Source organism: Pseudorca crassidens, chromosome 15, assembly GCF_039906515.1.
Source record: "Pseudorca crassidens isolate mPseCra1 chromosome 15, mPseCra1.hap1, whole genome shotgun sequence".
In the NCBI taxonomy this organism is placed as follows: domain Eukaryota; kingdom Metazoa; phylum Chordata; class Mammalia; order Artiodactyla; family Delphinidae; genus Pseudorca; species Pseudorca crassidens.
The window spans coordinates 44615446-44629691 of NC_090310.1; the positions used below are offsets into that span (position 1 = coordinate 44615446).

A 14246-nucleotide genomic window follows, 5' to 3' on the forward strand; every position below is an offset into this window, starting at 1 on the left:
AACAGCAGCTCGGCCCCAGGCTGTTTACTTCCTCACTGCAGGCTGAGACACATTAGCTCAAAAGACCCATCAGCGCCAAACTCCAACTTTACATATCCAATTACTTTAAAAATAGCCCAAACACAAATTTTTAGCCATTCAGAGCCTGCCTGCTTTGCATTCTCTGTGAAACCTCACCAGACAGCTATTACCCATCGATAAAACAGCCTCGCCACTCCCACCCCACTCCTGCCCTTGGAGCTCTCTGACCACCTGCCTCGACCCGGGAGCCTCTCTCATCCCTTCCCCCGTGAGATTCCCCCACACGCAAACCCGTCAGTGTCACCCACGAAGCTCACGTGGCTGCTGCCACCCCACAGTCACATCACTTTCCTTCATCAGCACCAGCATCCCTCAAACCCACTACATAACACCAAAAAGGGACTGAATTTTTAATTTTGGTTCATTTTAATTAATTTAGACTTAAGTAGCTACATGTGGCCAAGTGGCTGCCACATCAGATAGCACCACCTGGGAGCCCACGAGCATTTAATGACCACCTCCACACACGGCAGGCATGCCAGGCCCCATCAAGTTCCCGCCCTCCGTGCATCCTGGTGTAAACACGGCCCGCCGGGGAGTGACAAGCACACAGGGGAACAGTACAGCAGGTCGGGCAGAGGGTGGGGAGGGCTCGAAACCCATGAGCTCTGCCCAGAAACTTCAGGAGAAACCACTGAGCAGAGCCATGCAGCCGAGGAAACACAGGACTCAACGAGCTCTCGGCACAGGCGAGAGCTGCACTCCCCTGGGCACTGAGCCTGTAACTGCTGGGTGCACAGGTCCTGGGGGTGAGGTCGGAGGGCTTCCCACCCAGGCTCTGGGCACATGGTTATTTTAGCCCAAGGTTCATTAACTCTTTGACAGGCCCATCTCACTGCCAGCTCCTGTGAACTCAGTCAGCCACAGTTCTGCCTCTCCTGCACGGCTGCCCCCACCACACACCTGCCCTGCGTCCACTCGAATAAAGGACCCTCCATTCATCCGTACTGTTTTCACCGACAAAGTGCTGCACGTGCCCATCCTACTCTCCTTCCCGATCTGGGCTGACACATCCCAGAAGGTCAGCAACTTCCCTCCCAGGTGCCATCTGGGAAATCAACTTGTTTGCCCCAACCTCTACACCTGCACCCTGAAATTTCCTACAGTCTCTAAGGCAAGAGAGCGATCACAGTGACGCAACAGGATTTGACAACTACCATGGGCTCAGCCACGACTTACAAAATCCTGTTGCGGCACCAGCCAAATGCGGCAGAGGGCATTCTCTAACCACTTCTGCACACAGGACATCAGGGCCTCGAGTCGCAGACAGAAGTCCTGACCAACAGATTCAGTGAGATCAAAAAAGACCTGTGATTTTTATGGAAAACCTGTTAGGCCCAAATCCAGGGGAGACTGGAACCCAAGGTGCCAAGTATACCTGGAACCTGAGAGTTACACACAACTCTTCTCAATGCGTCTCACTGTCCAGCAGCCAATTCTGTCCTTCATTCATTTTCATGTCACTTGTGACTTCATTCCTCTGTAACTTTACATAAACCACGTCACTCACAGAGACCTCAATGACCTCACCAGGAAAACAGAGCTAATGCCACCTTTCATGCCAAGAGTCAGGAGATTGAGCAAGGTATCGTTCAGTGTCCTGTCCACCGAAATCTATTGTCTTGCTTCTGTTAACTGAACAGTATGTCCTTCAAGGCTTCCTTTATTCTGTTCAGCATGTCTAAAGTTTACTCTATCATCATCACGTTTCTACTTCCTTCAGATTCCTTTACTTCACCCATTATACACAACGTTTTCCCGTCTTAGGGTGAACCCTCAACTTTTAAGGTAATCCAAGATGACAATCAGATGAACTACTAGAAACCACCACAAAAGAAGTGAAAAATAGAGAAGAACTGGATGGTAAAAATAAGAAAAAACTAAAGAATTACAATATACACATACGAAAGAAGGTGGGTGACAGGAAAGATACAGATACAAAGTTACAAAGATACAGAAGAAGAGCAAAGAAGAGAAAGAGGGAAACACAGGAAAGCCAAGAAAATGTCTTAAATCAACACAGTGCAAAAGGCACCCAGGGAAAGACCAGCAACAGGTGAGGACTTTGGAACATTCAATTAACCCTACCATTAAGGAAGAAACCCCCAGAGAAACTGAAAAACAGTTGAATTAACTCCGCCCCCTGCCCTGGGGCCTGGAGTGCCTGGGGGAGCCCAGCTGAGAGTTGGGCCCATGGCACGAGTGCCCTCGGGCACTCTATGCCCTGCACCTTCAGACAGACCCAGGCCAGCTGCTTCCTGGTCTTCTGGGCATGAGTGTGTAGAGACTCGGTGTGGTGTTGGCACAGTTTCTGGAGCACAGCACTGCCAGTCCGATCATGTGTGCTCTAAAGGCTCCTGAGTCATCACCAGATGATTTCACAACACCCACAGTCAAAAAGGTGTCCAACCTGTCCTGGTTTGCCCAGGGTCAGCACTTAGAGTCCCACGTCCAGGACAAACCAGGATAGCTGATCACCCTACAGTGAGAACTATATACGAAACATATATCCAACCTTTCCACTGGCCCCGAGACATATTATTGAAAACTCTCCATGAATCTCCTTTCTAGAGCCCAAACGCTCCTCTCTGCTATGTCTCTCCTTCAAATGTGTTCCTCTCATTATCATCAGGGAATAAATTCGGTCTCTCTCGGCAAAAGCTGTCCCGCATTCAATATGTACCATACCCGCTGGCACTCCAAGAAATATTCCCAATATTTCTATCAACATATAAGTCAATCAGTTCCACACTTTGAACTTGGTCTGTGTGGGGCCTCTTGGTTCTTCCTAAAAATCCAAAGTTAGGACACTCAGGGCATAAAGTTAAGAGAAGAATTTTATAGGCTTATGTTTGTTTTTAGCTAACAAAGCAAAGTATATTTAAATTCCGAAAGGTCCCTATGCATCTCCGTCCCTACCAGGAAAATGTGCAAGCCTGGACCCTCACAAAAACTGCCCAAAAACGTCCCTTCGGCTCCCCGTTCTTCCTGAAGGCGCGGCAAGATGGGCAGGTGCGGAGGCCCTCTCCGCGCGCCCCGGGCTGCTCCGCAGACGTCCCCACGGGGAAGTGCGGCAGGGCCGGGGGAAGGGGGGCCTGGGAGCCGGGCAATGACCGAAGGGACGCAGGTGCACCGCGCGACGAGAGCCCGCTTCCTCCCGTGAAGCGAGGCCCCCGGGGACTAAATGAGGCGCTCGCCGCTGTCACCGCCCCGGGGTCCGGGCCTGGCCTACCTGCCGCCCTTGGCCTCCGGGACCCGGGCATCGTCCGTGACAACCTGCGGCCGCACGGGCCGGCGCTGCCGCAGCCCATCTGCCTCGCTCATGGCGCCCGTGCGCCTGCTGCCTGAGCCCCGTCCCCCTGCCTACGGCCCGGCGCGCGGAAGTGACGAACAGGCCCCGCCTCCCTCCTCGGCCGTGCGCGGAAGTGACTTGGGCCCCGCCCCTTCCGGCCGCCGGGGCGGGAGTTGCTACAAGGTGCTCACCCGCTAGTCCGAGCCCGCGCGCCGTCCCGGAGGCGGCTTCCGGCGTCTGCATCGCCGCGTCCTAGCCCGCTGTCCCAGCCTTTCACGTCCGTTCTGACCTCGAGGCGAGGCCCACCAAGAATCCCGTGGCCGTTTCCTAACCGATGGGGTTGAGGGGAAAACGCGCCGGAAAAGGGCAGCCGGCCGTGTTCGCCATTGTGTCGGTCACAGCGACGTTCGGCGGTTTGTAAGCGTGTGGACGGAGCTGTCGCCAGGAGCAGCGGACAAGCCGAGGGCCGCGCCCGCCGACTGACCCGCGCGATCTCCTCCCGGAAGAGCCGACTCTAGCCGGTCGTCGTGAGACACTTTGGGGTTTTAATGAGGAATTTTGCCGAAGGAGACCAACGGGCTCGTGAGGGCGTCCGGCAGATGACGGAGCTGAAGTTGTATGGGATTGGGGAAGACACTGGGAGGAAGTTTTCCCGGCAGAGGAAGCCGGCTCCTGTTACTCGGCAGCGTCTCCAGAAAAGGCCACTCAAAATGAAACCCTGAGAATCGATTTTCTTGCTACTAGGCAAGGCGGTCCCCAGGCCAGTGTGCCACGGCCTTTCTGGGTGCTCGAGGGCCCCGGACTCCCACCCAGCTGTCCCCAAGAAAAGCTCGGAAGACCCAGCGTGGGGGAATGAAGATTCCTTGTGTGAATCCAGGTCGGCAGGGTCCCGGATTATAGTTCAGGCCTTGGCAGCATCTTACTTCATTCCCCGCGGGATGCAGCCAGTACAGCTGCTCTGCCAGGGATGGTTTTAACAGCGCTGCATGATCGGCCCCTTCCTGCCTGTCTGGAGTGTCCCTACCCTGAATCCTGTGTTTCACACACTCAGGATTGCTTGCTATTTCTAATTCTGTGCCTCCCTGCCTTGGTCCTTATTGTTCCTTCACCTCCACTTGGTCAGACCGGTTTTATCACTCAGGACCCACTTCATTTGCTGAAAATCCCTCCCCTAATTTCACAAGCAGGATATCTTCCTAGTGTTTAAGGCACTTTCACTGTAGTTATTTGTGTTCCATGCCAACTGAAAACAGCCAGGAACATGGCTGTACAAGAAAATAATAAAAGGTTAGGTTTATTCAACTTGCTGCAGCAAAGGAAGGAACCAGAGGACACGTGAGTCTCCTCAAAACAGGGGTGTTATGGAAGGGTCCTCGAGGGGTGTGGGGCTGTAGTTGGCCGTAGATGGTCTTGGCAAGGATGGGTCAGAATTTGTAATCGGGAGAGCCACTGGAGGGGTCAGTGGTTTTGTCTTGGAGCACGTACTCTGCATGAGCTGAGTCACGTGTGTTGCACGGCATGGTTTAGTCCTGTTTTTCTGTTTGGGTGTCATGGTCAGGCCCACTTTGCTAGCTGTGGTTTCTTTCCTTCTCAGTCCCCCCACCCACCCTCCAGCATAGCTAACACCCCGTTCCTGGCAGGGGGGTGGGACCACTCTGATTGGTTAGATCAGGTCCCTCAACCTCAGTGGTGTTGACAGTTTGGGCCAGATAATTGCTTGGAGGGAAGGGAGAGTGGGGAGCTGTCCTGTGCACTGTAGGATGTTTAGCAGCATCCCTGGCCTCCACCCACTAGATGCCAGCAGCATTCCACCCAGTCATGATAATCAGTAATGTCTCCAGACCTTACCAAGTGTCCCGTGGGTTAGACCAACCAGAACCCATTCCCCTCACCCTGAGCCTGTGCCAGCGGTACTGCTTCCCAGTCACTTGTTTTTAAGTCACCTGTGCCAGGAGGACCGTCCCGGGGTTAGACGCCATAATCAGAGTCTTGAGGCCTTCACAGTGTCGGCACCTGGACTGAAAGGCATGACGTGAGGGTGAAAATAAACACGTCTGCCAGGCAGCAGTGGCAAGTGCCCCAGCTGGTCACTGTGATCCGTGTTGCCCCAGGATGCTATCACTCTTTAAGACAGGGGTTCTCAACTTTAGCTGCACATTAGAATCATCCAGGAAGCTTTGAAATATCCTGATGCCTCAGTCCCATCCCAGAAATTCCAATGTAATCGGTCTGGGGTGTGGCTTGGGCATAGGTAGTTTTAAAGGGTCCCCAGACACTTTTTCTTTTTTTCTTTTTTTTTTTTTTGGCTGCGTTGGGTCTTAGTTGCAGCACTCAGGATCTTCATTGCGGCATGTGAGATCTTTCACTGAGGCGCGCGGGCTTCTCTAGTTGTGGTGCACGGACTCCAGAGCATGCAGGCTTGCTAGTTGAGGCGCATGGGCTCTCTAGTTGAGGCGCATGGGCTCTCTAGTTGAGGCGCGCGGGCTTAGTTGCCCCGCGGCATGTGGGATCTTAGTTCCCTGACCAGGCATTGAACCTTCTTCCCCTGCATTAGAAGGCGGATTCTTTACTACCAGGGAAGTCCCTCCCCAGACACTTTTAAAAGCCGAAGTCGAGCATCACTGCTTAGAGAAGAAATAAGAAATAGAGACACATATACAGCATTCCAGTTTGGGGGGGACAGGGGTCTGAGTCCAGTGTCCCTAAGATTGGAGACCAAGAGAATCACCCCACCACCACTTTGCTTTGGAAGCCTCAGAGACTGTCTGCAGGAAACATGAGAGAGGCAGCTGTGCGCCATGAGGGGCTGGGGGGACTCAGGCATGACCCTGAGGGCTTGGGACCGGAGGGGCTGTGACTTATCAGTGGGAACACAGATTATGATGAGGAATGGGCTGGGTGGCTTCCCACACGCAGGCAGTTTCCTATCATGACCTTGACGGGAGTTACCTGGGTGTTTGTTTATGTCAATTTGTTAAGCTGTACATTTATGTTTTGAATACCTTTCTATATATGTTTGTTATATTTCATCCCCAAAAATGTCTGAAAGCAAGCTGTTGCCTAGTTTGAAAGCTGTCTTTGTCCGGATCACTTTCTTAAATTGAAATGGAAATGCATTTAGTGTTGGGCTTGATCAGTGATCCCCGAAACTGGACCAGGGCCTTGCCAACTGTGCAAAACACCTGGGAATTGTTGAAAGCCCAGATTCCCAGACCCCAGCCTCCCAAAGACACCACATCCTGACACCATCACCTTGAAGGATAGGATTTCAACATGTGAATAGGAGGGGAGGGGGGCAACATTCAGGCCATTGCAGGGGTCGAGCATTCCTTTTGATCCCATGGTGCAAAGATGGGCATGGATGTCCATTTCAGTCTTGTTTCTAATGTAGACAAATTGGAATCACCTCAGGTGTCCATTAATAATGGTTAAATAAATGCTCAAATTCAGTGGTTTGCCATACGCAATCAATACAAGGAATAAGATGGGGAGATACCTGCATTATATTGGGAGGGAACAAACAAGTACAAAGTAATATGTAAAGGGCCTCAGTAACTTATGGGAAATGCTTGGGTGAAGTGGATGTTGGAATTCAGAACCTTTCACATTTAAGGAACATTATGCGTGACTTTCTGTTCGTGCGATGGCAGATTAGATAACTGAGACTCACGCTGGCAGTGAGGACAATGATGAACGAAATATTTGAAACATCTGCGTGAAGACACTGGCAAGCCCAGCATGGTGATCAGGTAACAGAAAGGACAGAGAGAGGCCCAGGAAGATGAGCCCAGGGTCGGGAGCCACTTTTTCCCCCGAGTGCATTCGCAGGTCCAGAGGGGGAAGTTGAGAGGCCAGCCAGTTCCGAGACACATGTATAGGATTCCTTGTGAGTCCTGCCAGGTCAGCAGCGGTTGCCATGGTGTTAGTTACCCTCCTTTCCTGTTTCACACCCATCCCTCAAACTTGTTCCTGGAATCACATTCCTAAGTAAGAACAGGGAAGGCTGCATACAAGCCTTTATCTCAGGCTCTGCTTTCAGGGCAGTCGAGACCAAGGCAGGAAGAGAGACTAGAACATGAGAAGTTCCAACATATGGGATGTCTGCGTCCTCAGAAAAGAAGCGAGAATGACAAAAACTATATTTAAAGATATAATGAATGATGGAGATATTTCCAAAATTGATTCAGGTGGACATCAAGCCACAGACCCAAGAAGCCCTATGGAGCCCAGGCAGGATAAATAAAAACAAGTCATTGAAAAATAATACTGTGGAACCAAAGACAAATGGTTTTCACAGACCAGAAAGGATCTGTTTGCTTGGTTTCACCGTGTTACACAGCAGAAATTCCCAATGATGAAGGAAAAGCCTCTAACTCAGATTGGAGGTCACCACCTTGCCTCCTACCCCGCCAGAGTCACTGCCTCTGGGAAGGCTTTCTCTGGGCCTGCACCTGGGTGCTGCTGCTGTCCCCGGCCCAGATATCAATACAGAGGCCAACAGTAAGATGCCTTAAAAATTATAAAATAAAATGTAGATGTTCCCCTAAGCTCTTCCAGGAGGGGATCTGAGCATGGGGGTCAAAGATGGAGTCAGCTCCATCCAAACCCAGCTCCGCCACCTTCCCGCCTCCTCTACCAAGTGGGGACAAGTGTCTGCTCAGGAGGCGCCATGGGGATGAAGTGGGCTGAGGAGTGGGGCACCTGGCAGGGCCTCCTTGCCCACTGTGCTCAGCAGCAGAAGCATTTCTGTTCCGACATCGGGTATTGTGAGGGCTGGAGGTGGGGGCAGGTCAGTCTGCGAGGACTCGAGTTAATTTCACTGGAGTCAGGCCGAGGCAGTGGGGTGAGAATTCACACTACCTTTCCTGCACTACAAGTTCAGCAGCTGTGGGTGAGCCGGGACCGGCATTTGCCTGAATCACCTCGAGATTTACCCTTAGATAAATGTGCGGTCACATCACGACGGTCTCTGAGTTCTGCCTGGTCCCTTCGCTGCTTCCACACCATCCGACATCCGTCTCTGCTCTGCATTCTGCATCTTGGCCACTCCGAGTTGGGTCTTTGTCAGGACATTTCAGCCTTGACAGAAGATCCGAAGCAGGAAGTGAAGCCTGGGGCCGGGATGGGCAGGGGCAGCTCAAACGTCCCTGCGCATCCCCCGGCTGGGCCCCAGGCAGGCCCTGCTCGAGGCTCACCTCCGTGTCCTGTCCTCTCTCAGTGGCCTGATGCATCACATGGCCAGCGACTGTGATGCTGGGAATGACCTTCACAAACCCCCAGCAGCCAGGAGACGAAACCAGGGTGGCTTCACCAGAAGGCGGCGGGGGGGGGGGGGGGGGGGGGGCGCTGCACAACTGGACTTGTTAAAAGCTGCTATAACCCTCTCCTGCTGCCCTGCCCCGGGCCAGACTATTCTGATAAGAGGAAAGTCCTGCTGTGACTTCCCAGGCATCCAGAGGTGCAGATCTGGGTTGTTCCCCGGTGAGCCACCTTTGTAAATTCATCATCCTCCACAGCCTCCCTCCCCACACCTGGGGCTCGGCATGGACACTCTCCCTGGAACAGCCCAGCTCCTGCTCTGGAGGAACATTTCTTGTCCCACCTCTCAGGGCACCAGTTCAGTGCGTTTTTCTCTAAAGCCTGCATCTCATCCACTGAAGGACACAGAAACCCTGCCCACCGCTGGGCAGGGGGTGGGTCGCAGGCAGGTTGAGCTGCTCACCTGTGGGTCTGCATGGGCGGCACTTCCTGGGTGTGGTTTTGCATCCTCGTTCTCTGTGCTCTAGGCCAGCACCCACGGTCAGGGCTCCACGTGACGAGGGGGGTCTCGTGTCGTCCAGCGTAGTAGCTCCTGGCCATGTGGCACCTGAGTATTTAACTATGGCCACTGCCACCAAGGGACTAAGTATTTTATTTTATTGTTTTTTTTACTTATATCTAACTAGCCACCTGTGATTAGTGATTGGCCAGCACAGTGGTCTAGAGACAGGTTAAGTTTACCAAATAACAGTTTAAGATAGGTGAGCGCTTGTTGTGTATTTCCTCCCCGTAAGAGTGAATTTTTTAAGTGTTCTCTTTGGAGTGAATAGGTCTCTTCCAGTTTTGTGCCAAGGATTATATTCAACAACAAAGAATAGTGTTATTTGATCAAAAAACATCACCACAAAAAAGAAGAGAATGAACAAAATAAAGCTTTATTTGAACAGCCCTGCAGATCATTTTGAAGCACTGGTCGCTGTCCCAGCTTATAGCTGTCATTTCATAAGTAGCACCCTAACCATAATCTGCCAAGTCCAGCAAACTGCTGCCGGTACAGGTGGTGAGAGCTGCCAATCTGTGCTACAGCCGAGACCACCCGTCCTCACCTTGTCACCGAGAGGCCAGCACAGCCACGTATGGCGGGTGTTGAGCACTCCAGGTCCCCGTGAACACCTGCACAGCTGCAGGGTACCGCCCTCTGTGGGGTGCAGGTTGAGGCAGCCCTCCCTGTCCTCCAGGACCCAGCTCAGCAGGCCACCCGCCCAGCACTCCACAAGTGGTCCCTCTCGTGCTTGGCTATCAATAGGCACTTTGCAACCTAATGGTCGACGTTGTCTTGCTAAGTCCAGAGAACCGAAGGCACATTGGAAAAGGGAGTGACGTGGCTCAGAGTAGGGAGGTAGGGCAGTTTTCAGGGACCCAGTTCCGGCTGCATTACTGAGTCCCTGGCTTCCCTGAACAGCCCTAGGCATGGAGCGCGCCAACTGGCTGCTGAGTGTCCAAGGCCGGGGGGAGGGGAATGTTTCCAGACCGCAAGCTGCAGAAACCACATGTGACCGGAGCCCTTCAGAGCTGAAAAGGGAGCCCATCCCCACAGGTGCTTTTAGCAGTTAGGTTTCATCACACACAAACCAAGAGAAGTGGAAACATACACCAAAAACAGATGCTGTGGGCTTGAGAGATTTCAAGATGGCTGTGTTCAGACAGAGGCACAAACATTTCCAATTCGGATTTCAAGTAGGCCAAATGGTACCCAAAAGTGCACCCTCCAACCCTCCACATTTCCCCAAGAGCGGAAGCAAAGAAGGAGCTTTTCATAAGTGTTAAGAAGAGTGTGTACAAGTAAACCACACATTGCACGTATGTGTTTGCACCATTTTTCTTCTAAAATATAAAAGTATAAAAATAAAATTTCCACCTTGCGTTTCTAGAAACACCTGGAGAAAACATGACTGCTTGTAGTTGCCAGTCACCTGAGCAGGCACAGGGGCTCCACCTTCCTGTGCTGTCGGGAAGGCACGGGAATGGAGGTGATGGACTTTTCACCGGGAAACCAAATTCAGGGCAAGTGGGAGAAAGCTCACCCTGTGTGAGGACCTGTCATGGGTCCCCACGTAGAGGGAAGGCAGGGACTTGGGGCTTCGCGTGGGGGGTAGCGTGGGTTCCGCTGGGGCGTCTAGGAACAAGCCGACTCGGGAGCTGTGTTCTAGGAGCGTAAGTTCGGGGCCTGGCTTGGGGTCTCGGCAGAGCCATCGTCACTGGGCGGCCCCCCACTTGTCTTTGTACTCCTGGTAGGCACTCAGTATCTCCGTGATGACAGTGGGGTCCTCCATTGTGGTGATGTCCCCCAGGTCCTGAGCTCCGCCTGTGACGATCTTCCTCAGGAGCCTCCGCATGACTTTTCCAGACCGAGTTTTTGGAAGACGCTTCACTACCTGGCAGGGAAGGCGCAGCATTAGACTTCGGGTGGTGCCCAGACTCCCAGCCCATGTCCGATGGCGTTGAGATGAGGAGGGTACTACTCAAGGGAGGACGCCCCTCCCTGGGGACCCAACAGGAATGGGTGATGTACAGCCCATCCCAGAGAAGAGCGGGGCCGTGGCCTCTGGTTTTATCCTCCTCCATCTGGACCTAAAGCTGAAATCAGCTGTGGTCAGGGGTTTAGCTGAGCCTCCACCGGGAGGCTCTCCCCTACCCAGGTGGACCTCACTGCCGACATGCATTTCTCCTGCCCGCTACACTGGGGGGTTCCCAGGTGGCAGCAGAACCAGGCATTCTCGGGGCGCCTTGTCTCCTCCCCCAGCCGGGGCCGTAATTGGCTTTTTCTAACATAAGAAGCAAGGGGTGCTCAAGAGGAAAATGTCTTGCTTAGTGTTTGAAACTTAGCCTTTGACATTTTCCAACTACGGGCATCCAACGTCAAGGCGATATGTTAAGGGATGCGTTTGGGACCTGTAACAGTGGCCTGTCTTTTGAAAGAGTCCAGTTAACTTACGGGGAGTTCAGGTGAAGCTCTGGTCACCGGACCGACAGTCTGACTTTGTACAGCACTGAGTGAAGCTGGGCCCTCCTGCCACCGAGGCCCAGCTTCCAGCCAAGGAAGGAGTGAAAAGCCAGCAGGGCTTAGAAGGTGGCCCAGTTCCTCCTTGAAACTGACCCCAACATAGGCTCCCAGACAGGGTCTGGTGGTGTCTCCTCACCGTCCCGGGGACCTCTGGTCCCACTCCAGGCCTCTGTTTACAATCCACGATGCTCCACGGCCCAGCCCGGCCCCTGCACAGGTGGCTGTGTCTCCCTCCGTCCGAGGACGCAGCAGCCCACCGCCCTTGCCCACCTCCTGCCACCGTCCCCCGTCAATGGTGGGAAGCGAGGAGGAGCAGTGCTGTGGCCCCTGAGGCGCGTCCACTCACCAGGACCTGGTCGGGCACCGCGTACTTGGCGATCTTGGAGGCCACCACCGACCGGAGCTCCTTCACCACCACGTCTGCGTCACCCGCGTCATCTTTCAACACGATGAAGGCAAACGCAGCTGGAAGGAGACCAGAGGTTCAGGCGCATCAGACCACGACCCACCTCCCGGGGCAGCATGTTTCACACAAATCACCATAAATCCGAAGGGGCTTTAAATCATACGCTGGTGACCCTGTGGCAGCTGGTCTCTTTACTGCAACCCCAAAGGTGCATTTCCATTTTCATTCAAGGTGGAAGTGACTCCATTGGCTCCTCTGAGCGCCCCAGGTGGCGGGCATGTTTGGAGAGACCCTGGAGCCGTGACTCACGTCTGTCTGCACACCCGTGACACAGCCGTGACGTGGGCTGTAGAAGATTCACTCTCCACCCCGTGTGACAGGTGTGGAAACACCGCCCAGGCACTAGTCTCTGGGCACGTGTCCAGCCTGTGGGCACCAGCCACGTGGCTATTTAAAGGTAAGTTAAATGTAAAATGCAGCTCCTCAGTCACGTGAGCCACGCGTAGCCGGGGCCCACCGTGTGGACAGCACAGACAAAGAATGGCTCTGTCGAGGCAGGAAGTTCTGTTGGGCTGTGCTGGTCAACCAGTATTTTAGCACAAACACCAGGTTTTGTTTTCAATACTCCAGTGAGGATCAGAATGGCTCCCACGGGTGTCCAGCACATTTCTCCTTAACCCACCGGGGATGATCTCGCACATGGACCCAACTCCAACTCCATTTCTCTCCACGTGAGCAATCGCTATCCCAGCGCCACTTAGGACGGTCTGTCCTTTCCCCCTGACCCGCACTGTCCTGCCTCCAAGCCAAAGCTCTCTCCACAGTCTCCTTCTTGCCCACTGGCCTGTCCGTCCCTGCACCGAGCCCACCCCATCCTGATCTACACTCCGTGCGCACCACCTAACCCCCACTGGTCCTGTCTGTCTGCCTCTCCCCTCTCCCCCAGCCCCTCCAGTACATGAGCCCCCGGGGCAGGGACTTAGGTTGCTCTCCAGGTCTGCGTCCTAATCACACAAGACCTGGGGGCTCCCCTCCGTCAGATCGAGCGCAGAGAGAGTGGGGACAAATACACACCCACAGCTTTTGCTGTTGTTCATGTTTTACAAGTAGACAAATGCTCAGATTTGTTAGAAATCAGGAAAACGCACATCCTCATCACACCCAATACACAAATTCTCCCCCAAAGCCTGGCAGGCAATGCCAGATTCGCTTAGGATGCAGGGAAGGGCTGCTGGTGGGAGCATGATGTGGGCCGAGGCCCCTGAGATGCACACTCGAGGGCCCGTCCTGTCTCATCCCCTCGACCCCCAACAGCCCCCCACATCCCCGCCCCTGTTATCATGGGCGACATCCTCACGGGCACATCCTTCTGTGGCAACTGAAAACGCTTGTTTAAAACACTTAAATAAGTGTTCAGTTTTCCAACAGGTTGGCTTAGGGACAGTATGTAACAGAAGAAGAGCACACAGACGTGGCTGGGAGGCAGGTGACACTGGGTCATGGTGCATCCTGACAGCAGGAGGGAGAGTGCCCCGGCCACTCAGCCAGGCAGTAGACGTCAGTGTGCCCAGCAGTGCAGCATAAGGTCAGGGAGTGTCTGGGTCACGCCCGGCCAGGCCAGGCCAGTGTGACTGCTACATGCCTGGCATTACAACACTCAGGTGACCCGGCCCCTTCCCAGACCCACCGCTTAGGAACTGACGGACTTTGGAACAAAGTGTGTCCCCAATAAGGACCGGTCCAATCACTGGCTCTTTGCTCCCCTGGCCCATCGCTGTGCAGGGGGAACCACAGGTCAGACTCCTCCAAAGAGTCTCAGGTCAGTCAAGGAGCCGCTGCAAGGCACGGGGCGCTTTGACGGAGCACATGTGAGGGACGTGTGAGCAGCACAGCATTTGCACACGCTGTCCCTGACAGGGCCACCAGGGCCCTGTGGACGGGGAGGAAGCTCCCCAAGCTCAGCTGGGCCAAACAGGTCACAACTGCTTGTGGGTGAGTGTCCTTAAAGGACGGCAGAACCAGGACATTTCAGAGCCCTGACTTTTTTCTAACACTTGTGCCTGTTCAGCCTCCTCACCCAAAATCTCCACTTGAGAGAGACGTGAACCAGCAGCCTGACCCACGAGAAAGCCCTGGCCCCCGCC

At 53.8% G+C, this 14246-nt stretch overlaps 2 protein-coding genes across 11 annotated transcripts in view; both read right to left on the reverse strand.

The window, feature by feature from the left end:
- APMAP (adipocyte plasma membrane associated protein) overlaps positions 1-3473 on the reverse strand; it is a 95661-nt gene extending 92188 nt beyond the window's left edge. For 8 of the 9 annotated variants that reach the window (XM_067707413.1, XM_067707406.1, XM_067707412.1 and 5 more), the window contains exon 1: positions 3314-3472. In XM_067707413.1, coding sequence (XP_067563514.1) covers positions 3314-3405 — 92 coding nt within the window. In that variant the 5' untranslated portion in view covers positions 3406-3472. Of the gene's footprint in view, positions 1-3313 lie in introns of all 9 variants that reach the window. The other variant, XM_067707408.1, reaches the window with a different exon arrangement.
- Positions 3474-9548: 6075 nt separating this feature from the next.
- ACSS1 (acyl-CoA synthetase short chain family member 1) overlaps positions 9549-14246 on the reverse strand; it is a 42854-nt gene continuing 38156 nt past the window's right edge. For both annotated transcript variants that reach the window (XM_067707417.1, XM_067707416.1), the window contains 2 exons: positions 12043-12161; positions 9549-11067 (listed from right to left, as the gene is read on the reverse strand). In XM_067707417.1, the coding sequence (XP_067563518.1) occupies positions 10888-11067; positions 12043-12161 (299 nt within the window). In that variant the 3' untranslated portion in view covers positions 9549-10887. The remainder of the gene's footprint in view (positions 11068-12042; positions 12162-14246) is intronic.